At 30.3% G+C, this 27,433-nt stretch overlaps 2 protein-coding genes across 6 annotated transcripts in view; one reads left to right on the top strand and one right to left on the bottom strand.

Annotated features, from left to right (window-relative positions):
- The window catches only part of Nlg2 (Neuroligin 2), a 79,864-nt gene extending 52,773 nt beyond the window's left edge, over nt 1–27,091 (bottom strand). The window contains exons 1-2 of one of the 3 annotated variants that reach the window (XM_036370538.2): nt 27,001–27,091; nt 5,417–5,656 (exon numbers count right to left, since the gene is read on the bottom strand). The gene's annotated coding sequence lies outside the window, so the exon portion shown is untranslated. Of the gene's footprint in view, nt 1–5,416; nt 5,790–26,628; nt 26,759–27,000 lie in introns of those variants that run through there. The other 2 variants (XM_036370537.2, XM_036370544.2) reach the window with 2 other exon arrangements.
- Nucleotides 5,983–27,433, top strand: part of Nha1 (Na[+]/H[+] hydrogen antiporter 1) — a 43,117-nt gene continuing 21,666 nt past the window's right edge. Inside the window, exon 1 of one of the 3 annotated variants that reach the window (XM_014247228.3) lies at nt 5,983–6,154. Coding sequence is in view for 1 of the 3 variants with exons in the window: in XM_014247227.3 (XP_014102702.2) it covers nt 27,248–27,271 (24 nt within the window). In the remaining 2 variants the exon portion in view is untranslated. The other 2 variants (XM_014247227.3, XM_036370563.2) reach the window with 2 other exon arrangements.

The raw sequence follows: 27,433 nt of genomic DNA, 5'->3' as shown, positions 1-27,433 counted from the left end.
TCCTGAGAAGGCGAAGAGATGCACTGCACTTCTTTAAAAAAGTGGGACAAAAGTGTACCAGCAGGATGTTTTAGAAGGCGTGATAAAGTAGTTAAATAATACTAGATGGAGAGCATTGGATCTTGCAAAACCACCCAGATGTTGCTTAAAAACAATATTCCTGTTAACATAGCTGCAAAGAATAGCCTGTCTGAAAGTCGAGATTTGAATACATTGGACTACAATTCGTGGTCAGGGTTTGGTGTATATGGCCTGTCCATGCCATACAGAAATAGTTAGAGAGTCTCAAAAAATCTTTGGTTCGAGCAGCGTCGCCAATACCGAGAGAAACTGTGCGTGCTGCTATTGATTAATGACCGAAAAGTTTGAGGTTTGTGAAAGCAAACCGCGATCATGTCGTATAATATTATGCTTATGGTTCATTTAATATATTTCCTTTTGGGTATTACATACTTCGTGGCAAACTTAATGTATCTTGTTTAGGTTAATAGTTCAAAAATGTACCTTTAAGCTTATTTAAAATTTACTAGGTATGAGAACCTGTCTGTCCGCATTTTTTATAACCAAGGCAGCATAATACGACAGACAGATTGTTCCGAAATGCTGTGGTGAATTTTTCGTCTATTAATAATATAGCCAAATAGTATGTACAATTCATCGTCCTTACTCAGGCAGTAATCCACTATATCGTGTTACAAACAAAAATGAAACTTTGAGAGAGAGTCGAGGAGTATTAACCGAACTTGAAGTTTCAGGTCATACCATATATTAGTAGGTCTCCAAGTTGCGCAAAGCTTTGCAGCCCATATATGTAGTAGTAAAAAAAACTTTGAAACCAATAACCCTAATATGATCAATCAGCTGATCTATAGTGCTGATGAGAAGCTTAGTTTCAATCGCATTTTAAAAAACGTGAATGGAAAAAAATTATTGTTCAAACACAAGCACCATTTAGTCGGCGGCACTTATTTGAATTAATTCCTAACCTTCCGCAAATCATGTTTATTTTACTCTAATATATATAATATACTATAAATTGTATTTTCACGCATGAAAAAATATATGACGCTGATTTAGCAATAAAAATAAGACAGCAAATACAACGATGAGCAGTTGCTAACGGTTGATAGAAAGCAGCAAGTCCAAAAGCTTACCATGTGATGTTACTGAGTTAACATTTACAATGGACACTAACTAATTGTGCTCGCAATAAATATTTCAGAGCACTATAATGTAAATAGTAAGTGACGCGCAAAGCAATTATCAGCAAATATGTCGAAATGATAGCACCACAAATATGTATATACCTACATACAGGTATTAATGGCACTCTCATTATGTGGATTAAGGCCAGTTAAATGCTAACCAAACACGAAATTTGAAAATTTTTAAAATGGATTACCTAAATTTAGGCGGCGCAAATTATGACGAGTGTATTAACCGACTGTTTGTGCACATGACAGATATAGTATATGTATTAGGGATGGAAGCATTTTATAAAGAACCGATTCTTGATTCCGATTTCGATTTTATATTTCTCGATTCAAATAATCGATGACTCGCGCACAATAATCGATGTTTTCTATTTTTATCGATTATATTTTAATATATCAATAATTTTTATAGTTCAATAATTTATTTATAAAATCGCAAAGCTATAAACGGGTAAGTCAAATTTATTAAATAATATAGCACAAAATCAAATAATATCGATTCTATATTAAAAGATCAATCAATTTAATAGTTAAAAAATTTATTTATAATAAAGCACATAAATCAAGTAATAAATAAATTTTAAACTAGTCTTACATTATTATATTTCAGCTGTTTCGCATACTTATTACACTGGATATTAAACCATTATTTATTTTTTTAAAATAAATCCACACGGCGTTAGGCGCCATTTTAAGAAAAAAATATATATTTAAAAAATTATAATATTTAGTTTTAAATATATAAATAATTAGTACTTATTCTAATATTTAGATACGTATTTTTACTTTTTAGAAACCTGTGAGATGTAATGTCGAAGAGAATAAGCTTCGAATAGACTAAAAAACAAAGCTATATCGGTCTTGCTCTAAAAAGCGATACAAATTTCCATTATTCCACTTGTGAATTTCAAAAAATCGATTTTTTTTATATATATCGATTATACATATGTGTAAATTTGAAAAAACATATCTCCGAAAATATTCGCCGAGAATTTTAAGTTGATCTGGCAAAGAGTTTCGGAAATATGAGCGTATCTGTAAACAATTTTTAACTTCAGCTTCCAAAACTTATAACTCGTTTTTTTCGAAATAATGTTTCGGCTTAACCGATCAATTTGAAATTTTCACACGACCTTCTTAGGTAATTAGTCAGGTAATGATCGAAGGAATACAATTTTTGACCATCATTTTTTAAAGCCTTTCTGAATTGTAATTTTTGTTCACAAAACATTTTCACACGATTTTTTTTTAGGGAAGCAGCTATTTTGTACAGAATCAACATTTTCACTATTCCTTTGATCATTAGCTGTATTCATCCATAGCAATAACAAATAGTTTTAGGTTTTGAATCAAAAAGGACTTCCAAAAACTTATCGCAGAGCCACTTACTCAAGTAATGCAACTCTAAATTACCGCAGACCCAGACTGGTTGGCTAAAGAGGGTGCTCTAAAAGATATTTCATTTGAAGTAGTCTGAACTAAGTCATTTGAAATGTACAATGTGATATCCACATAACTTACAAAGCGACTATAGGTGTTAAATATGCGAAAAAGAATGGTTGAAGGTAAATAGTATAGGCTTTTTGAGGAAATCTATTGTTCTTCAATTAGATGAGACAGCTATAGCTACTATAAGAGGAGTTGTGTGCTATCAGGATCGCGCCAGGCCACACGCATCGATAGTGAGCCGCCAGAAGTTTCGGGAGCTTGCTTGGGAGGTTCTTATGTATCCACATTATAGTCCTAACCTGGCGCCAAGTAATTACTATCTGTTCCTAGCTATCACGAGTGATTTTACTAAAAAATTCGCCTCAAAAGGAGCATAAGAAAATCGACTTCCCCAGTTTTTTGCCAAAAGAGACGAGGGTTTCTAGGAGGGTGCCAATATAAAATTACCATGAAAATGCTAACAAGGTATCAAACAAAACATTGCATATTTCATCTATATCGAGAACTATGCTAAATAAGACCGACAAGTTAAGGCAGAAATAATGGATATTTTTTTATGTTACTTGAGCATTTATTTGCGGGCTAGCCTTGGCTATATAATTTTAAAGCCAACGAGCTAAAGTTTTTGATTTACAACCGGCAGTTCAAGTTAAGGCGTTTTTTGATCGTTCTACTTATATATTGTTATTATGTCAACATATTTCCTCCCTTTCATCATATCGCATAACATTTCGGAAAAAATTTGCGTCGTAAAATCGAAACTACACCTGTACACTTATACTTACTCTTACTCCCACACAATACAGATCGAATTCCAAGCAAAGTCATAATATTTTCTTTTAGCTTTAACATGTACTAAACATATGTCTACAAAATTTAGATTCAACTAGTTAAAAGTCGTTTAAGTTTGTTTTAGTAATTAATATAAAATTCTGTCACCCGCTAACCACAAACCCTCGTTAAAATAAATATGGTAGCAACGGGAGTAGCAGCTTTTAAAGGTTTGCTGAGAAGTCGGAGCGTTTATGCATTTATTAGTTGCAGTAGAGTTAAATTATATTATGGAAGTTTTCTAGTCGGTCATTGAGGTTATGTTTAGGCTAGCGCCGAACTCCATTCGACACAACAACTTTCTCTCTATGATATATACGTTTCCTAAGACGCTCATCTTCATAAGGCCCAGACGCTCATTTTCAAAAGCGACGTTAAGGGTTAAGAGGTAGTCAGTGGCACGAAAAAATGAGAATTCTCAGTAATTTTTTTTGGTATTAAATCATGTTATTTTACAAAAGTAGTAATATGGCATTATTACACAATGTTTTGACTTGAATTCACGAAAATTTCAAAAAACAAAATTATAATTTCCAAAGTTATAGCTGTCTGTGTTGATCCAGTTCCAAAAAAAGGTCCTTGCGGTGACAATCATAAGCTGCTCCCGAGCGCTTTGAAGTGCCCGAGCGCTCTTTGTTATTAGTCGAATAACTCAAAAAGTATTTATCGGATCAACTTGAAATTTACAGAGAATATTTTCAAGATATTACACTTAACGAAAATGCAAAAAAAAAGCAAATTGATTTTTTGAAAACTCTGACTACTCCTAAGGGTCAATACTCCTGCGTTACTAAAATGACCAAGCTATATATCCATTAATGGACTGGAATCCTTAGAAATTGGACGTAATCACAAAAACGAAAGTTAAACAACTCACCTGTTTTCGGAGAAACTGGATTCGATACTTCCTTGTACAATATACAAAGGTTAAGTCCGAAGATCTGCTCTAACAATATAATATTATATATTAGAGTAGATCAGAGCATATGTTCCAAAAAAAAAAGAGTTGTCTCACAATTTCGGTCAATTGCCCTGATATAATACTTCTTAGATATCATAAACGAATATAACGGGGTATTACTTTAACGGTATGTGGAAAAACGTATCAAGTTCGGAATGCACAACTGGACCGTTAAGTTATGATTGACTCGACAGGTGGTGTGTGATTGGCTTAAAGTATCGTGAGTTGATTCTGAGTTATATACGTGGTGTAAAAAAACGAGAGTAAGAGGAGGCGGCCAATGAGGTTTGGCATGCCGTTGCTGTTGTTAATCACAGATTTGAAATGGCAGTTAAATTCGTTTTTCTAAGAATCCGCAAAGGATTTATGGAACTCAGCAAAATAGAGCTTAGGCTGACTAGGAAACCTCCTTGGCTCTCGTCTATCTAAAATGCCGCAAACGATTTATGGAACTCAACAAAGCATATGTAGTTTAGGTTGGCTAAGAAACCTTCTTAGTTCTGAGTCTATTTGATTTAGTAGCAGCTGATAGTAGCAGAGTAATAGATTGGTCTTAGAGCTGAGTTGAAAAGAAAGGTTAACAAATGTGGAGAAAGGCATAGCTTCCCTTAGTGTCTCGAATTTTCGCCAACTTTCGAAATCGCCAACTTATTGAAAATCTTGTTGATGTGTTTAAATGTAATGAAAGGGATTAAACTAAAGAATTTTTGAAGAAGACTAAATTCAACCTTAAGCAGTATGAGGTAACGATATATTTTTTGAACTACTAGAATTCAGCAACAGTTGTAAATACGTTAGAAACATATATTGCTACTAACGGTAAATTTCAAATAGGCATTAATTATATGAATTTTCGTAGTTATTATCTCTCTAAAATATTACCAAGAGGCGTGACTACTAAAAATTGTCAACCAAAAATTATTAAAAATTAAGAACTTCTTAAATTAATACATTTACTTACCGCTCCGAAGTAGTCAATTACTTTTTATTTACGAGTATTTGTACGTAAACTCATGCATTGGCAAATACAGAGTATATGTAGTAGTGAGAGCGTATTGATCTCGTAACACTTGTAGCCGGCGCAATCAAACCGTTTTGTTTTGTGTAATTCTCGTGATTATTTACTTATTTTGTCGTCGTATGCGACTTCGTTTGTTGATTGTTGTTGCATCGTGTTGTATCGGCCATCGATCGATGTATGCTGTTGTGGTGGGTGTGAGAGTTGGTAGTAGTTAGATGGGCTTTTGCTGTGTTGATTCGTTTATTGGCTCTTCAACTTGATCGACATACACTTGAGCCTATAAAGCGACGAACCAGTTTACGCGCACTGTCAGTCGGTGTGTGACTTAGCGACGACGTTTACTTTCAAAAGGATCGTAACGGCAGGAAGAACAAGAAATTAAAAAGTAGTATTTGAAGAAGAGTAAGATAGTTAACGGCGTGCGTACTAAGCTCCTCTGTGTTTGTGTTAAACGAGATATATTTGCCTTGAATACTAAATTTTAATTAATAAAAAAAAAAAATTAAAACGATGAAATAATTTTAAGAAAATCGAAATTGTGTATTTAAATAAAGAATACGTACGTAAGAAATTACAAAAGTGAAGAAGTGACGGTAAATTTTGTGCGAACAATTGAAATCAACAGAAAGACAACGCTGAGCGGTTGTAGCGGTTTTTTTCAAGCAGCGGAATTTACAAGTATGTGAGAATTTTATTTATTTTTAGAACTATTGTAATATAGTGCAAAAATATTGTGTTTTTATTCCAATATTTAAAGCAAAAATTAGCAACATTTCATGAGAACTAAACCCGTCACAAATAATATAACAGAGAAAAGAGATAATTTAACTAAAAAATTACCGATGTAAAAATATTCTCAATAAATAAATAAATTTGACAAACAATTTAAAATTTTTGACAATATTTGGAAATTTTCTACATACAAAATTTCGAAACTAATTAAAGTTTCAAATAAATTTGAAGTTCACAGAAATTTCTTAATGAATAAAATATTAATATATCGTATGTAATGAAAAAATCATAAAAAAAATAACGCACAGAAACCATTAACAAAATAAAATTAAAATATTTAGTATTTACCCAAAATTTAATTAAATACTGAAAATGAAATACATTAATATTAACTATATAAATTTTATTGAGAACTAAATATTTTTAAGCTTTCTGATTAAGAAAAAAATTAACATCGAAACGCAAAATTAGATAAAAATTTATTTTTTAAATATTTAAAGTAACAAATTTTTTTCAAGTGAGTGAATTGTTAATCAACCGCGCTTAATTAAAAAATTATAACAAAGAGAAAAAACTAATAAAAAAAATATATAAAATATTTTTGCTAAAAAATTTGGTTTCATTTTATAATACCCAAAACTTTATTAACAATAATTTAAAATTTTTAATTCAAGTAAATTTTCAATTTTTAATGCCAAAATAAAAAACAAATTTTCAATTGCAAGCATAGCAACTGCTACGATTTCGGGATTAAAAATTAAATTTCCAAATTTAATTTCGGCATTACAAAATAAAAATTGCAAATGTAATTTTTAATCTTATAAATATTATTAAAAAAATATATAAAATACAACTTAATTAAAAAATATCAAATTAAATTAATATTAGTAGACAGAATTTAACACATAATAATATATAAAAATTTGTAAAATTATCATATAAAAGAAATTATAAAATTTAATAAATTAAAAAAAGTAAAGAAAATTAAAAAAAAATTTGAGTTTATACATAATATTTTTTAAAAATTTATATTCTAAATTTTGCAAAAAAAAAATAAACAAAATCACGAGAATACAACTTCATTTAAAAATATGAAATCAAAAAACTACAATTTATAAATATTAAAATAACTATAAAATTTCAATTTTGCAAAGATAAAACAACTAAAAATTTTAAAAAGTCAAAACAAATTTAAATTTTATATAGTTCAAATTTAAAGAAATTTTTTAATATTAATTTAAATAAAATTGAAGTTTTAGAAAATTTTTTATATTATTTAATTACAATTTACATATAATATAATATTTTTTAAAAATTTATATTTTAAATTTTATCAAAAAATACGACCAAAAGCAGCAAACATTAATTACTAAAGTAAAAAAGTGTATAAAATTAAATTAACATATATATATATATTTTTTTTATTATTTTTATAAAATTTAGGTTTAAAGAAAATTTTTTGTTTTAATTTAAATAAAATTTTAGTTTTAGAAATTTTTTTATATTATTTAATTACAATTTACATATAATATAATATTTTTTAAAAATTTATATTCTAAATTTTATCAAAAAGCACAAACAAAATCAGCAAACATTAATTATTAAAGTAAAAAAGTGTATAAAATTAAATTAACATATATATATATATTTTTTTTTTATTTATTTTTTTTATTTTATTTATTAAAATATCAAAAACGAAACATCAAACTAAAATAAAGAATAATTATAATACTTTTTTTAAATTTAGTTTTTATCATTAAAAATTATTATGCCATACATTTTAAACATATTTTTCAGACAATAATTAAACGAAAAATCGGATTAAAATATATAAATTAAGTAAAAAACGAAAAGTTATAAAAATCTCCACAAAATGTAAACAAAAATTAAATGAAACCTGTATATGGTATATTCTATAACCAGTTAAATAAAATGTTGAAACATATTTACACATACTTGTATGTCTGTATGTATGCATGTAGACAGACACAATTGGGTTTATTGATTTGGTTTGGAAGTGTTTCAAATGTTACGCTGCACGATGACAGGCGTTAATGACACGACAAAATGAGTGTGTGAAGCTGCGCAAGCGTTTAAGAATTGAACGCTGTTTTCGCTGCTGAAAAACTAAACTAAACAAAAATGTTAAAAAACATAGTAAAAGGGGGAAAACCCCTTGGCAGCGCATTGCGCACTTAATTCCCGATTTACAATTCAATCATGTGACTTATGCCTTTGTTATGTTTGTTTTTATTGACAAGCCGACCACTAATTATTTTGTCTGTGTGATATTTTTTATATTTATTGAATTCTTAGCCACAGAATATGAACATATAAATATAAGCAATGGAGAAAAAAAGCGTTTAATAAATATCGACTACAGTGTGTCATAAAAGTATTCAGATGTAATGAGTTATTATTATAGAGTCTTCGTAGTAAAATTTTTTTACTGGAAGCTATACAATTATAGCCTGAAGTATTATTTATTAAGTTTGGCACGATCATCGGACACCCTTAGTAGTAGAATTTTAAATGGTTTTTAGTAAAGTTTCTATAAACATGATTCAAGTTCTTTAAATTTGTTTTAGATTCTAAACGTTTAATCCAAAGCTTTTCAATGTGAAAACTAAGTTTAAACAAAGTCATGAGTTAAATCTCAAAAATCGAACTTAAGGAATATTCAAAGGGATTTCTAGGGAGTCAGTTATAAATTTACCATGTTTTTTTAATAAGCTGCGCTGAAAACCTATCTATTCGAGTTCTAATGTAATATGGTCTGCAATAATTATTGTGAGTATCAGACATAGTCTAACCGGTGGTTAAAGTGACGATGAAATGATAATCACTTGGAAATTACGTAAAAATACATGCTAAAAATAGCGGAAATCAGAGTTTATCTAACCAGAAGTTAAAGTCACGATTAAGAGATAATTACATTGAAAACTCTTATGAATCCATTCTGAATCACATTGATCTTTCTTATAACTCCATTCTGAATCACATTGGAAATCAGATTTTTTTCTAACCGACGGTTAAAGGGACGATTAAGAGATAATCCCATTGTAAACTTCTCGGAAAGAAGAAAACAAAATTATAATAATTAATAAAAAATTAGATTAATTAATTTAATAATTAAAAATTAAATTTAATTTAATTACAAAAAGTTAAAAAAATATCTATATATAACAAAAGATAATAATTGAAAAAATTTCGGCTATATTATTCAATAACGTCTTCTAAGCAATATTTTAATTATATTTATAATACTTTAGGATTTTATTATTTAATACAAATACCAACATACTGTATATCACGAGTTTCTAACACTACGGACACATAAACCAGAAGCTTATTAATTATTCACATATGTGCATACATAAGAATGCCAGTCAACGGCAATAATTAGTCCGAGTGGACGTGATTTTGTTTTCAATCACAGTTGGGTGTCGAGAAACAGGCGGAACGTGTATAATTGTCTATAAATTTTGTATTTTTCTTTCTAAATCGCACATGGATGGCATAATCAGGCATAACTTAGTGCACATTTGATTTCAATTATTACTGTCTAAATCTTATCAACTGTCTTGGCTAAAAGTGCATAAACTTTTTGCCGACAAGAAAATTAAATAATGAGCAGTAAGTGTGTTATTTATAAAACAATAATTTTAACTGATTTCGAACTGGGTTTTGTTATAATTGAGCAGCGTTGAAAACAATCGCAAGCAATAAACTTTGTATACGAAAAACAATGTTTTTGTTGTGATAAATACGCAGCGAGTTTCGTTCAAAAAATGTATGCAGCTTTGGCTGAGCGCATGGTGGAGCGAAAAGTGAAAGAATGTGAATGAGTGAAGCTTGTTAAATTAAGAATAATTCGTTTATTTACATTTTTGTTTTGTAACTTTTACTTTAGTCGCAACGGGGCCGGAAGATATCTTGTCTAATAAAAAAGTTTTCCAAACAAGAACTTGATTTTGATTGGTCAGTTTGAATGACAGCTATATGCTAGAGATATCCGATCTGAACACTAAGTTCGGAGATTGCACCATTTTTTTAATAAATAACTTATGCTAAATTTTTTGAAGACAGCTCGACAAATGAAGAAGGCTTTCCATACGAGCACTTGATTCTAATCGTTTAGTTTGTGTGGTAGCTATATGCTATAGTGGCCCGATCTGAACAATTTGTTCGGAGATTGTAGCAGCTTTTTGAAGAAAAATGGATGTGTGCAAAATTTCAGATCGATATCTCAAAACCTGAGGGACTAGTTCGCGTTCAGACAGACAGACAGACATGGTTCAATCGACTAATTTATATACATACATATATACTTTATAAAATCCAACTACGTTTTCTTCATATACCCTGTTCAGGCAATAAATATATATCAAATAAATAAAGTATAAATAGAAAGCTTCCATAGTGGGTGACAAAATTATACATAATGAAATTAAATATTTATAACATGAATGGGTTATTATCAAATATGCATACATATACGATGACTATGCTATATAATTTACGATTACTACGGTAGTTTCACACGTCATGGAAGCAAAAAACAAAATCGCTAATAAAAAAAAAAAGAAATATGATCAGATTCTTATCTTAATATAAATTCAAATAAAAATTTTAGAAGAATGGAAAATATTTAAAATGCGATGAGTCCTCTCAGATAAGATCATACTTTAAGTATATACAAATATACGTATGTATGCTAAACCATAATTGGTAATTACCTTATATCAGGGCTCAAGTGTTTTGATGATACAAGTAAAAATACTGTTTGTCTTATTGATAATGAACAATTTGTTTTATAAGTATTAGAACTTGTCAATAATTTAGACTCGCGATAACTACAAGTTATATATATGTACATATATGTGCTGTAATCTGTAGCAACGGATATCCGCTACTGTAACAGTATTACTTAAATTATTACAAACGGCCTCATCCTTTGAAAAGTGTGTAATACTTTAGTTAAGTACACAGGCTTTGCTTTAAAGTAACGTTTTTTAAGAATGTTTGAAACATATTTACTAAATCCTAAATAAATCTTTTAATTTTTCAAAAGGGTGTATTATAGTTGAGAACATAATGAGCTAATTGTTAAGACGTTATACGTCACATTTCAACTTATAGAACACGGAAATTTTTAATTAATTAATTGTAATATCAATGACGACAAGCTTGCTGTTGAGATTTTCTTGAGAAATTGATATGATATAGAGAAATTTATAATTTTTATTGTTTTTTAGTTTATGAAGTAAAATAACTATAATTTAACAAAAACAAACGGAGACCAACAAACACTATTATCTGCTCCAGAGTACTTACTTTCGAACTCATGCGGTGCGGCTCAGAACACTAACCGATGCTAGTTGTCAAAGTTGTATGGAGGAGGGTGAGGTGGAAACATCCCGGCACTTTCTCCTCTACTGTCCGGCTTTTGCTGGACTGGCTGAGACTGACCACAACGGACCGGCGTTTAAGTTGTCCAAGTGTGATCCTCTTAGGATCGACCTTCTAACCTAAGCTAACCTACCTACTTTCGCTGGAAATGTATTCAAGTTGAGACAATAATTTCTATTGGTATGCTTCTGAAAGCGTTCTTGTGTTAGATTTTTTCTTTATAAGTGAGCTTAAAAACGAAGAAAAAGTTAAAGCATATAAATTCTGGAAAATCTCGAATCTCCGAGGACTTAATTTTCTAAAAAAATGTTTCCATTTTATGTTTGGCAATTATTTATTGCAAAAATTTATTATGGAGCACAGTAATTTCTGTTCTTTATAAGATTGTTGATGGGAGGCTGTGAACTCCAGTATAAATTCTGCATATCCTTCTTTTAGTAATGGATGAATATGAAAAAGAAATATTTACAATATAATCTACATGCGGAGTAGTAATGGAGCAGTAGAAATGTTAGGTTCTTTAAAAAAAATTACTGCATTCCGCTTTTTCACGTCGATTTTGATTCAAGTCTTTTGGCACGAATCTAGCATTGGCACGGTTCATACCCACAACATTAACCGAAATGTATTGAGTCGAGCCATAAGAGATGCGGAGATCCTTTGCTATCACTCTGATGTCAACTCGACGATTTTCTAGCACTGTTTATTTAACTTTTCGATATTAGCGCACTGATGTTATTTTTAATATCAGGATGAAAAGCAGAAAAACAATCTGCGACAATATTGCTATAGCGAAGTAATCTCAATTTACAGAATTTTATGTTTTTTTTTCATTATTCTGTGTAGTAAAACGTTATATTGGAGCTATGAGAAGCAGAACTCACTATGGAGTTGAAAGTATAGTAACAAGCTAAACCTTGAAAGTAAGGTATCCTTAAAACGGTATAGTGTACCGTTAAATGCGATTTTATTACAAAACTTAGTGCATTTAGCCTTAAAAACGCATAATGTGTAAACGCTGCCTACTTAATTCATAAAATCGTCAATTGGGGATAACATACTTACGCAGAAGAGCTATTATCGTACAACCGACTGTTACGATGGCTATGATAATTATAAGTGTACTCGAAAGATATAAAGCCATTAAAATTAGAACATTTCAATACAAGTGTACATTATGTACATATATATGTATATGCCGTTGCACACACATATACATACATACACAACTGAATGAGTATGTTTTCATGGATAATAGAGAAAATCAGCTACAAGCAACGCTCAATTTGATCAAACTGTTGACATTTTTATATATATGTACATATACCACATATATATATGCATCTATGAAACTTATATATATATATATATATATATATATATTTGTGTATATGTGTGTGACTAACAAGTGTTAATAAGTAATAACAACAATTAATAATGAGCGCCCGCACTGCTCTCTCTCTGCGCACGCCATCAAGCATTTGTTGTATTGGTGTTAAGGCTAGCAGAAAAAGCGCAAGAAATAAGCGCACAATAACAACAACAAGCTAATTTTTCAACTCTGATTATTTACATCCCCAATCAGATGGTTATCGCAAAGCAAAGTTAAGACTTACTAGTTAAGAATTAAGCATTACGCTCAACAACTTTTGACGAAGATAGATTTTTTGGGTGGCATGTTGTCGGCCACTGTCGATAAAACGTTCATACATCAATACTCAATAATGTATAACGATAATACGTATATTTGCGATAATAATGCAATAAAACAATAAAGTGAGTGCTTGTGATCGCAATCAATCAAAATAGTCGCTCTATATTGATTGATTGCAAGCAATATTTGTGATTTATATCATTGGTTATTAGGCAATAAAATGGATTTTCAATTTACATATATACAAACATACATACTTGTATATACATATAAATGTACGTAGACAATCTTGAATCACTCTCCCTTTCCTACATCTTAGAGTACTTGAAAAGAAAGAAAGATTTAGAGTAAATTGATTTCGAAAACAAGCTTTTAGTATAAGTTACAAAATGCTTGCTAGAGAAGCAATATTACCCTTCACTGGCGCCTTTCTTATAGCATAAAAGGGTATAAAAATATCTATTTCTTGATTTTGATCGGCAAGTTTGTATGGCAGCTATATGCAATAGTAATCCGATCTGAACAATTTCTTCGGAGATTACACTGTTGCCTTGGACCATAAGAAGTGCCAAATTTCGTAAAGATATCACGCCAAATAAAAAAGTTTTCCGTACAAGGACATTTTTTGATCGTTCAGTTTGTATGACGGCTATATGCTACAGTGGTTCGTAGTGGTACACGGTTGTGACAATCAAGCAGCTTCTTGGGGTGTAAAGAATGTGTGCAAAATTTCAGAACGATATCTTAAAAACTGTGGTACTCGTTCGCCCATATACAGACAGGTAGAAGGACGAACATGTCTAAATCGACTCAGTTCGTCACGATTATCATTTATATATACAATTTATAGGGTATCCAACGTTTCCTTCTAGGCCTTAAACATTTCTTGGCAATTTCAATTCCTTTAACTCTTCTCTCTCTTTCTCGTCTGTGCTCTTTGCAAGGTCCTTAAGCCAATAATATAGCTTACCTAAAATTTTATTAACAGCCCACTTCTCTAACTACTCTCGTACCCATATGTCATTCATAAAACCACATGAACATTTTATTTGCACACACTCTCGATTGCGAGAGTAAATAAACCCACAAGCTCGTCATTGACAGGCGACAGACGTTGGTCAGTTTTATAACCGCAAAATATTAATCGCTGACGGCATCTAACTAAATATTTTTGCAGTACTCACATAGAGTAGTGAAATAAAAGAGTAAAAAAAAATTTTAGTTTAGTCTCCCTTGATTATTTTGTATATAAATGTATTGTATATAAAAATATAATATATATATACTTGTATAGATTTAGAGTATGAAATGAACTAATGATTTGCCGACAATATGTCTAAGCTTTCAGGTTCACTTAGAAAGGTTTATATAATATATATAGCGCTAACGATTCTTGAGTGTCCTAAAATATTATTATTATTGAAAATATTTTAAGCATAGCAATGACCTTTTCACGGAAACTGGAGAGAATATGCAAGGCTTAGAGGAGTACATTATACATACATATGTATACTATTTGGAATAAGGCTACACTGAGAAATAAGCGACTTGTTCGCGTATATATTCGTACAGTCAGACATGGTTATATCGACTCATTACGCTGAGCATTTATACTTTATTAGGTCTCCGTCGTTGGCTTCTGGATGTAAACACAAACTTTGTGGCAAACTTAATATACCCTATTCAGAGAAGAATATGAAGAGAAGGGTATAAAGAGAAAATAGAAGGCGTCTTAAATTGCTACAGTAAAAGCCAATGCCATTAAGAAGTAATGGATCCTTATGCGTTCTTAAGAAGCTAAAACGGTCGTAAGCGTATCTAATCCTTATGTTTGTGCAGGAAACTAGATAACACAATGACGAGTCTATCGGCAGTTATACTATCAGTGAAAGGAAAGAGATAGGTATAGAAAAAAATGAGATTACAGAGGCAAAGAAGTTCTTACATCGGAACATCGCAGCATATCGAAAATATTATAAAAGCTTTAAGTAAGACTCATTTTCAGTAATATTTTTTTTCGAAGTTATATATCTACTTTATAATAGAGCAGATATTATAGAGGTTTTATATAAGATTCATTCACTGTACTCTCCTTTTTTCGGAAGCAGCAGAAGAGTTGAAAAGTTGCCTTGAAGATTATAGGAAAGAAATTTATTATGAAGTATTGAAAGGCAAGTTAGCTTATGATTAAATAATGTAGAGTCTATAGATAATAGCTTGATCTAAGCAAAATGAAATAGATTGAAGTAAGGCAGAGTGAATGACATAAATAAGCTTACAAAGCTTTTTGTAGAACTCAGACGAGAGAAACTCTGCATTGAGAGCATAATTCACTTCACCAATTAATTACTAAAACCTGATATCAAATAATAAACAACACATGAAAATTGAGTAATTCAATATGTTTATAAATAAAAAACAAAAATGCGTCACAGAAATTTTTTTCATACGAAATATGAATAAATTTATGATATTCAATTAGCACCAACAATTAACACCATTCAAGCGACTTTTTTTACTACTTTATTCGCAATGCTTTATATCATAGCGTAATCAAACCTTTTTCAATAACAAATTGCTTGTAAATATTTACGATAATCATAAATTAAGATTTCTTAGCCAACGTTTTACGCATAGCTTACCTCGGCCTAATGATCCTCGCCATTATAACTAGAGTGTGAACGAGCTTAATGATTGATAAACACGTCGCTGCTTATTACTGTTCCCTTCGCTATTTATTGCTTTACAAAAATTAATACTGATTTTATAAGTAAATTATAAAAGTTAGGGTTGATAAGCTGATGAATGAATTGAATTGCGAATTTTATTTATAAATAAGTTTGGAAAAATCTGAATCGACGAAAACCGGCGATCATTTGTGTAACAATGGGAGTAGGGATAATAGAGTGGTAGAAGAAGGTTAAGCTATGATTATGATATATGATTATCATCATATAACACGCACTTTCTATGCTTTTACTATTATCTCTTAAATTATCTTTACTAGGAGTAGATCGAAATCAATTCCTACAAGATCGTTTACTAATTGTAGTAAGCTTTTTTTCACGTTTAAACTTCAAACGCATAAGGAACTCTTAGATAAATTCTTCTTTTTTGTTATGGTAAATTATTTCATACGAATTCATATTTTATCAGAACTCATATTTCATTTTAGACTACCTCGAAAGAATGGTCAAGGCTCTTGATGGTCTCTAGTGGTCATCATTTAAAGGTTTAATCCTCCAAAGGCATATGTGGTGTGTTCAAATAACAGGAATTTATATTTATAATTAAAATATTTATTCATTCGTCTACATTAATGTGCTCGTCTTCAAAATAACTCCCATTCGATAGTATACACTTATGCTAGCGCGTGTTCCAATCCTTCTCAAACTCGATTTTTGGGATTGCCGTTAGCTCTTTCAGCGAAATTCTTTGATCCATTCGAAAATCACCAAGCTCATAAAAACGCGTCTAACGTTAGTGGCTGTTACACACAAAGTAAGCAATGAATACAGCAGGAACATAATAAAAAAAATTTTTTTTTGACAATTAGACTCCCCAAACCCGCGAAATTTGAAATTTTTGAATTTCCGTTATTTTCTGAACAGAGCTTGTATTTAGAATATAGAAGATAATGGGCAGAATTAACCTAAGCTAATGTCATCTATCGCCGCAAACTCTTTCTCTTTGCACCTGGTCTGTTTTTCAAACTTTACAAGACGTCTGCAGATATATTCTTTACTGTGATACTTTAAATGTGTGTTTTGTTCAAGTTAGCTCCGACCGGATCTTTGGGAAAGGTAAAACCTCGTGTTAAATCGTTAACTCTTCCAAGTATTGAACTCACTCGATCTTAAAATATCGCCGATTTCGCACGCTCCTTTCGTGGACTGAGGCTAAGATTATTGATGTAGCCTATTTTGTGGACAGAGATCTTCCAACACGATTATACACTGAAAGAAATATATGAACCGAAACTATTTTTTGACTATGTTTCTTAATAAATCAATTTCGGGTTACGTCTCTAAACACCGCATAACTTAAGGGGTTTTATTCACTTGTGAATTTCAATGTAAATGTTGTGAAATGTACATATATTTCAATATATTCGCCGAAAATTTTATCCAGTAAACAGTTTCGGAGGCTTGAGAGTATTCGTATGAATTTTGAACTTAGTATACTAATAGGCTACCATAACTTCAAACTTTTTCCCGAAATGCTATTTTCAGAGTCAGTTCTTAGATACCTATATTAGTCAGCTTTTGGTAAATATTTCTATTTTTGAAGCCATTCTGAATTGTAACTTTTTTCACAAAAAACGTCTTATTTTTGGGAAGCCGCCATTTTGTGAAAAGTCAAAATCAAAAAAATTTATTTTTCTATATCTATTGTGATATTTCTATATCTATTGCATTATTAATTTTTTTTTTGATTTTTGGATTTGATATAATTTTAAGCAGAAAAATCTTCTCCACCGCCAGACCCTTTTTTTCGGAAGTGCTACTGGAGATCGACAAAAAAATTTTTCAAAATGAATCACGGATGATTGAAGCCCATAAATCTACATTATTTATAAAATAAATAAAATACAAAAAAAAAAATTGACAAAAAAGGCTTTTTTCCGACTTGCAAGTAGATATATTGGGTTAAAGAAAATATCACGCTTTATATGCAGCCTATATACGAAATCAATACAAAAGTATTGTTGTTGTGGTTACATAACATATCTGCTTCCTCGTGTTATGAATTAAGTAAGTGCGACATATCCGACATTACTTTTCGGTGTCAATATGTGACTAAAATATTGATGCAATGCAAAAAATTATTTTGTCGATGAATGTTACAGATGTATGTGCCCTCATGAAATTTAGATATTCGTCTGTGTTTGTAAGGTTTCATCGATAAGGATATAGTTTATCCGAAGTGAAAATATAGAGCACAAGAAATGGATAAATACAAAATTTTGATATGCATATACACACATACAAACACACACATCAGATATGTACAAGTGTATGTGTTTGTTTATGCATATTTATCGCTCAAGAGTATGTACATTGTATGTGTGTAAATAGCAATCAAATTGGAAAATATTTGAAGCACGATCTTTGTATTTATATAGCTAATAGCCGTAGTACTATAGAAAAAAAGCAAAAAACAGTAACCGCCAATTTTCAGCACGTCTCGTCGTTGCGTCGAGCAGCAGTGAGGGCATCACGTGTGGCGCAGCTTAACAAAAAAAAAAAAAAACAAAAACACTGTGATTAATTAATATTCATTGCGAGATTTTACACACCGTAAAATGTCAATAAACCATAGTATATAATATACTTGTATGTAGCATTATGACAATTATAACAGCAAAATAATGTGTACTAAAGCAAAAATGGATTAAGGGAAAATGGAATTTTTACAAATAGTAGTGAAAAATAAAAATTTAACAAAAATGTTTCAATATATAATATTTGCAATTTTTTCTTACGAAAATATTAAACATTAAAGTGAAAATAAAATTTGCAATGCTTTCTTTAAAAGCATTAATAAAAAGAAAAAATGTATAGAAATTTTTTGAAAAAATTTTATAAAGTATTTTAAATTTTTACTATTTTTGAAAATTTTTACTAACAAAATATAAAACATTATTAAAATTAATGAAAAATAATACAAAAATTTAAAAATTATTTTTAACTTAATTAAAAATTTTAGTTTCCAGTTTAGTTGAGGGTGTAAATTTTTTGAAAAAATATTTTAAAATATTTCAAAATTATACCTTCGAGTTATTTGAAAATTTTTACTATCAAAATATAAAGTATATAAAACAAAGAAAAATTAATGAAAAATAATACAAAAATTTAAAAATTGTTTTTCACCTATTTTAAAAATATTAGTTTCCGTACCCTATTAGAGGCGGTATATAAATAAATTTTAAAATAAAATAAAATTTAAAAAGTATGAAAATTTTTAATATATTTAAATTGTTTTTAAAATTAAAAAAAAAACTAAGAAAAACGTTTGAAAAATATTTGCTATTTCAAATAATAAATAGATGCATTTTTTTTCTAAGTTTTTTTGAAAAAATATTTTATTTAAAAAAATGCTAAATAACAAACTCTCAAAAATGTTTTTTGTTATTAATAATAATAGCTATCACATTTAGTTCAATAAATATTTGTTTCTGTGAAAATAAGAAAAACAAGAAAAAATCTTAACTTCGGTTGCACCGAAGCTATAATACCCTTGTTTTGGTTCGATTTGGACAATTTTTGGTCATAAGGTGGCACACCGTCTACTCGTCCTTAATTTTTTACCAAGGAACACGTGCACCAAGTTTCATCAAGATATCTTAATTTTTATACAAGTGACAGCTTGCACAGACAGACGGATGGACGGACAGACAGACAGTAATTCAGATTTCAACCCGTCTCGTCATTCTGATTACTTATATAATGTATATATATAACCCTATGTCTATCTCGTTTAGTTTTAGGTGATACAAACAACCGTTAGGTAAACAAAACAAAAATAATACTCTGTTGCAACATGTTGCAAGAGGAAAAAAATGTTCAAAGTAAAACTTGTATTAGTCGTATATAAATTTAAAATTTTTATTTTTGCGTAAAAAGCTTCAGATTTTTTTAAATTTAAAAAAATTCGAATAAAATAAATAATATAAAACCTTTTACATAATTTTTTTTTCAATTATTTTACCTTATATAAAGTTTGATTTATACACAGAACACTAGAAATAAACAATAAGTTCAAACGAAAATTTTTAATAAAATATTCCAAAAATAGAAGAAAATGAAAAACTTAAATTTTTTAATTTAAAGCCACTCTTACTTTAATGGTAAAAATATATATGTACTCGTATATAAATATATAATAAATAGGCAACTCCCACACACAATGGCCAATTAATTTAAAAAACGTGATAAAAAACAGATCAAGTATGAATTCTACGAATGCCACGAGTTACATATATAAATTTAAAATGAATTAAATTTTTTGCACGCGCACAAGGCTGGAAGATTGCGTAAATCTCAACGACGCACAGTGAGGGTCGACCCCCAGCGAAAACTCGGCTTACGTGCCACGCTTACAAATTTATGTTAAATAGCGGTAGTAACTAAATGTTAATATACACATATTATATATACATATGTACACAGGACTTATATAAGTATGTATGTGCTTGTATATATTTATAACAAATATTTATTAGAGCTTGCATTGGGTTTTTTTTTTTAGTTGGGCTATCAGTTAAGAAGCGTCTTTAAATAGATGTAGAATGTGATAATTTAGAGGCAACACAGCCACCGGCATATTTATAAGAAAACACACGCATATACAGACAGATTTTCATTTCCATTTTAACAATTAGCGAGCTGACAATAAATAATTTACGAATATTTACAAGAGCGACAGTTAATTGAAAAGTTGATATTTATATTGACAGACTTGTTAATTTAGGGGGTTGTCAAAAAAACGACTAAATTACAATACCAATAAAAACAAATACACCACACAAAAAACACAGTGGAATATAATAAAACAGTTTCAATACTAATTTGCACCTGTAAAAATATATACATATAGTTAACGGCAACTACTGACACATTAATGAGTACTCATATAATATCCATATAATAACAATAAACATTAACTGGGAGGAGTGGAGACTTCGCCATGTAAATTATTTAAATCGCTTGTCATATGGTCAATTTATGCGCTGTGACAGCTATAACAATATAGGCGAGCGAATTTTTATAGCTCCAGGAGGATTTTTCCAATTTAAAAAGTTTTTTTTTAGACCAAATATTAAGTTTATTACTTTTGAAAAATATTACTATTAGCAATATCTGGGAACAAATATCACAAAATGGATCGTAAAATTTAGATTTAGTAGAATAATACTATAAACGTTATACCGAAGGTAGTATACCCTTCACAAATAAAAAGTTTTCACGGAGATAATTGATTTTGATCAGTTTGTATGGCAGCTATATGCTATAGTGGTCCGATTTGTATAATTTAGTCTGAGATTATAACGTTGCCTTGGAAAAATAATCCATGCCAAATTTCGTGAAGATAACTTGTCAAATAAAAAAAAAAAATTCCATATAAGAAATTAATTTTCATTCGGTCAGTTTGTGTGGCAGCTATATGCTATAGTGATCTAATCTGTACAACTCTATGTTAAGCAAAAGATTACTACATAATTTTATTTAGATAACTCAAATATGGTAGTTGCCGATATATACGATATGAAGTCTTAACAAGAGAAAACGTTAACTTCGGTTGCAATATCCTTCACAGATATAAAGGTTCTTTATACAATAACTTGATTCCGATCTAATTTCGTGAAGATACCTCGTCAAATGAAAGAGTTTTCCATATAAGCACTTTACTCCAATCGTTCAGTTAATATGACAGCTATATGCTATAGTGTTCCGATCTAAACAATTTCTTCGGAGATTACATTGTTGCATTAGGAAATAACTTATGCCAAATTTCGTGAAGATATTACGTCAAATAAAAAAGTTTCCTATACGAGCACTTGATTCCGATTGTTCAGTTTGTATGGCAGCTATATGCTCCGTCAAATGAGCAGCTTCTTAGCGAGGCGAGATCGATAGTATAAAAACTGAGGGACTAGTCCGCATATATACAGACGGACAGACAGACGGACATGGCTAAATCAACTCAGCTCATCATGCTGATCATTTATGAATATATTTTATAGGGTCTCCGACATTTCTTTCTTGGTGTTACAAACCTCATGGCAAACTTAATATACCCTGTTCAGGGTATAAAAAGGGCGGTACTGAAATTATTTAGCTTATGTTTACTAGAGGCAGATATGGACTGATTTCATCAAACACTGGTACAAAACCACGCTATGTTATAATATGTTTCTTGTTTGATATTACTAAAATATATTTGAGCACCATATGCGATATACAGTTAATCGGTAGGACTCAGGTCTGTATATTATATTCTACCATATAGTGGGGTTACAAGAAGATATGTACCAATTTCAAGCATTAGTGATACCAAACCACCCTATACTAGCAACGTGAATCTTATCTAATTTTATTAAACCACCTCATTTATTACGCGCTCTTGAAGATATGACTCTATCTGAGGGTACGATAACCTTTATTTTTTTATAAATAGAGGCAAAATAAAATTATAGACCAATATTACTCATTTTTAGTATCCAAGCAATTTGTCTTACATTAAATATTGTCATTATATAGAATATATGGAGGTCCAGCTCAAGAATGAAAATATTGTAATTGTATACTATAAATAGGCTGATAGGGAAGGTATGAACCGATTTTCTGTGTATCAATTTATTATGTTCATATCTAATTGTCTTAGCTATTTATTATTGAGTCCATAAAGTAATGGTATATTATAAGGGAAGTAGACGTAGATTTTATTGAGTCTTAAGAGAGCGTCATTGGATTTTTGTAACATATTTTTTATTAAATTTTTATAAATTTGTGAGATATAGATTACTGCTTAAAAGTCGGGGTTCCAGACAGAAAAATGAAGTTGTGGGCTAGTATATCATACTTACTGCCAAATTATACATTGAACCAGATATATTGGCTTGCAGCGCCCAGAAGGAAACGTCAGAGACTCTATAAAGTGTTTATACGACTATAACTGATTAGCACACACCCTTTTCTCCCCATTAAGCTGCTCATTTAGTGTAACCGAAGATATTGGACAATCTTCGAACATATTGATCAGATCGGACTACCATACAAACTGACCGATCAAATTAAGATGCAGATCTTCATAAAATATCTTTTTTCAATTGAGTGATCCTAATTTGAGTTAAAAGTTGTTTAGGTATATTTTCCTTTGCATGCAAACCATTAACCGGTTACGTTTTCATACATTTGCTATAAGAATTCACGTGTGAGCGGTATTATAGCTTCGGTGCAGCCGAAGTTAACGTTTCTACTTGTTTTAATTTTTGTTTTTTTTTTTTGGGTTTTAGTGCCCGGTTTTTCACTTTTTAATTCCCTTTTCCATTATCTTTCGCATTATTAACAATTTGCATAACTTAAAATGCATATTTGTCATACCATTTTTTTTTTTAATTTTTATATACTTTATATACATACAAACAAATAGAGAAATATGCAACAGTTTATACGTTATTATATTTTTTTTGCGAAAACGTGCCGAGACCGATAAAGTACTGTTTTATATGGTAAATATGCTGACTAAGCGCCGCTTCTCATTTAAATCCGAATACTTTTTTGTATATTTCGGTAGTTATATGTAATAAAATACTCGTAAAAATGTGACCTAATGACTTCTTAAATAAGAATAAAATATATTTAAATACACATATTATATACATGAGGGGAGGAATATTTTTTTTTGCTTTATTTATATTGATGACATTTTAACCAAATTAATCCAGAAATAGATAAAAAAAATACCGACTTTAGATGGACACTAAAACATTTGCGTTTTTTGATACTTGACTGATGAATACAATGTACTCATTAGTCGCTACCGAAAATAATACTCATATGAATATCTAATATATAAATAAAATGCTTCAATTTTGCTACGGCCTTGCTTGATCCTTATCTCCTAGCCGCCTGTGATAATGGTAACAATGTGTTCCTTCTGTACTATAAGAAAGAAATAGAAAGTCCTTAACTATGCGGGGACGAATTTATTATATTACATAATTTATATTCGTTCGAAGCAGACTTGAAATCGCAACACAGACTTGCTGCTACGTCATTTGCCCTAAAAACAGTATTTCTCAGACTCGCTATTATTAAATTTGATACTCAGAATGATACGTCAAAAGTGGCACCATATTAATTTTAGATCATGTTCAAGCTTCTTAATATTTTAACAATTACTGCCCTATTTTGCGCCTTACAGAGATGATGTGGGTATCTCTTTACGGAATTATCTGCCAAAATTTAATTAGAATAAGTTGAGCTTAGCGAAGTATATTAACTCTACGGGTTGGAAAAAGCTTTTAGTCAGGCTATAACCTTTTTAATTATCATTCGATTTTTGTGGACTCAACTCATTACACAAATATACTATACATGTTCAGGATATACAAAAAAAAAAAAAGTCTTCTAAAGAATAAAATTATGCCCTCAATTTATCAATGAACGTACAATAAAAGCGACATAACCCTTTGCTTAAAAATTATAACCGCAAAAATTAGAACGTACAAGTTTTTTTGGATACCAAGCATCAAATATAAAAGTTATAATTCGCCAATGAAGTAGGAGACCTCGAATGCCTCATGTGGAATAATTTACCATATAATCAATTTTCCACACACTGCTTGGAATAAGAAAGCAGTCTTCAACGAAAATTCAAGCTGTTCATAAAGTCAATCGAAACATCCTGATCGTTCATGTTGCAAACTTTGCAAAGCGACTTTTCTATATACGAGCATATCAAGAATTTCAGTCTAATAATTCGTTCCAAAAAAATGTTCTTCCAGTTTCGAGAGCCTTTCATATTGTTCGCGCAAGAGTTGGAATATCTAAATCTATTTTGAGTTAAAAATATTGTCAAAACCTTCTAACGCCACATTCTTCATATACATAACATAACTACCACAAAAGTGGCTTAAAATATGTTTGGACTCAATTCTTATATACCGAAAGGCACACACCACTAGAGAGATCGCCGCCTAGTTAACCTCAGAGGTAACCACAATCTCCACTTACATGCATACAAGTACATATGTATGTACTACGAAGTAGTAATAATTTCATGAAAAAAAAATCACTACTTTATCCAGGCTATTGGCATTCGTTGTCCCTGAACTTATGGTAAATATTTATATATAATAAAAGAGTTAAAAGTTTGCCACCAAAATGTTTGTTTGGTTGCTAGTCTAGGAAATCGTCTCGAAAAACCTGTTTGCACTCATAAATTCCCCATTTGTTCCTAATATATTTACTCATTGTGTTACTGAGATTACTAGAGGTTTATCTTAAAAATACGTGAAAACATTTGTAAACATATTTGTACTTCTAAGTACTTACAACAACAAAAATTAAAATCGTAAAATGACGTTAATCACACTTATTACTGCTTAAAACGCCGACAAAGTATAAAAAAGACGTAAGCTGAATTTTAATAACTGTACAGATAAAATAAAGAGAAGCAATGTTAATCAGATGACAGAATTTAATGCACGTGACATTGTTTACTGCTTGGATAATAACAAAAAAAAAACAAAAGAAAAAAGTTAAGAAAATATAAAGGGGAAAGAGAAAGAAAAATCAATAATATTATTAACAGAAAAATAAATAAAGAAAGCATAAGACAAAAGAAAAATTATGATTATAAGCAAAGAAAGAAACGTATGAAAAAGGGTATAAGGCTAAGTAAAGAACAAGAAGACAGGAAATGACATTAAAATACAACAAATAACTAACAAAAAAGCGAAATACAAAAAAATTAACAAAAATTTTAAAAAATGTGAACATTAACAAAAGAAGAGACACAACGCACGACAATTAATTGCACGAATTAAATGCCAAACGTCAAAAAAACAGAAAACAAAGAGAGTGTAGTCAAGTAAAATACTTGGAGAGAGACAGCTGTAACCGGCGAAAACGTACAGAAGATCGACCAATCGAATGCGCTAATTAACTTAAAAACGTCAGAGGCGTTAATTTCTGTGGTTAATGACCACAAAACTCGATAATCTGTAGCCCAAAATCAGTGTTGATCAGCTGAGCGACATACAACTGTTACACGTTAGCGCTAAATTAGGCAAATTAAAGGTAATTGTATTAACACTTTCTGAAAAAAGGTGGGTTTTCTCTCGGGTTTGTGTTTTGCTTTTAGCCATTTTATGTTTTTATAATTTTATACTCGTTATACCCTGAACATGGCATATTAAGTTTGCCACGAAGTTTGTAACACACAGAGTCACGTTTCCTTCTTTGTGACCCTATAACATGTATATATAAATAGTGAGCGTGACCAGCTGAGTCAATTTAGTCATGCCCGTCTATCTGTCTATATATAGCGAAGTACTTCCTCAGTTTTTGAGATATTGGTTTGAAATTTTGCACACGTTCTTTTATCTCCTAAAAGCTGCTAATTTGCCGGTGCAACCGCTATCAGACCACTACAGAGCATAGATCATACAAACTCATCATAAAACTCAAGTTTTCTTTACTTGCTTATTTAAAAAGATATTTTCACAAAATTTGATTTTATTTGAAATCACGAAATTTGGCGTGGAATATATTCCAAGAGGTCGTTACAGTCTCTGAACAAATTGTACAGATCGATCACAATCAATATAAAAATATATTTGTACCCTTTTATGTTAGAAGCAATGCACCTGCGAAGCGTATTATAGCTTCGGTGTAAGCGAAGTTAAACTATTTCTTATTTTTACTTCTTCCGCCTTTTTTTTTACAGTTTTCTTTTTGTTTTTCTAATTTTATTTCTTTTTGGTCTGTTTTTATCACTTTTTCTCTCTTTTTTGTATTTTTCTCTACGTTTTTCTTTTCTACTTTTTTTTTGTATTTTTGAGATTTTGTTTTTATATTTGACTTGCTATTGTTTTCGAACTCTCTGCTATTAACCAATTTATTTCGATATCGAATAAAATTACTAATATCTTGTATACTTCACATTAGTAATTTCCGGCGACGCGACAAAGCTAACGAACGAAGTTTTTACATACCAACACAACTAGTTAACTTGGGGATGCTATAAATTTATACCAACACCGACAGCGTATTATTATTGACGATGTCATTTCGCTATTAAACGGTGAACGAAACGGATCATAAAATCAATCAACGCTCGACGATCAAAGACGCGACTACGACGATTGCAACAAACTGCAACGAATAACGAGTAGCGAGCAACGGCAAACCATATTGATATTGAAACATACAAAAACAAAAGCTCGTATTTAGTGTTTCGCGATGCGTTCGAATATTTATCACGTTGTAAGTGAATATAGCTAGCGGGTGTTGAATGTCTAAAATCGAACAATTGCACACGCCTATTCGGAAAGTGTCGTTAATTGTATAATTATGAGATCATAAAGTTCATAAAACGCATAGAAAAATTAAATTAGGCATTAAAATGTAAAGTGTGTGCGTGAATAT

This window comes from Bactrocera oleae, chromosome 3 (assembly GCF_042242935.1).
Source record: "Bactrocera oleae isolate idBacOlea1 chromosome 3, idBacOlea1, whole genome shotgun sequence".
In the NCBI taxonomy this organism is placed as follows: domain Eukaryota; kingdom Metazoa; phylum Arthropoda; class Insecta; order Diptera; family Tephritidae; genus Bactrocera; species Bactrocera oleae.
The sequence above is the reverse complement of the archived record's forward strand: the minus strand, read 5'-3'. Positions and strand labels throughout refer to the sequence as shown.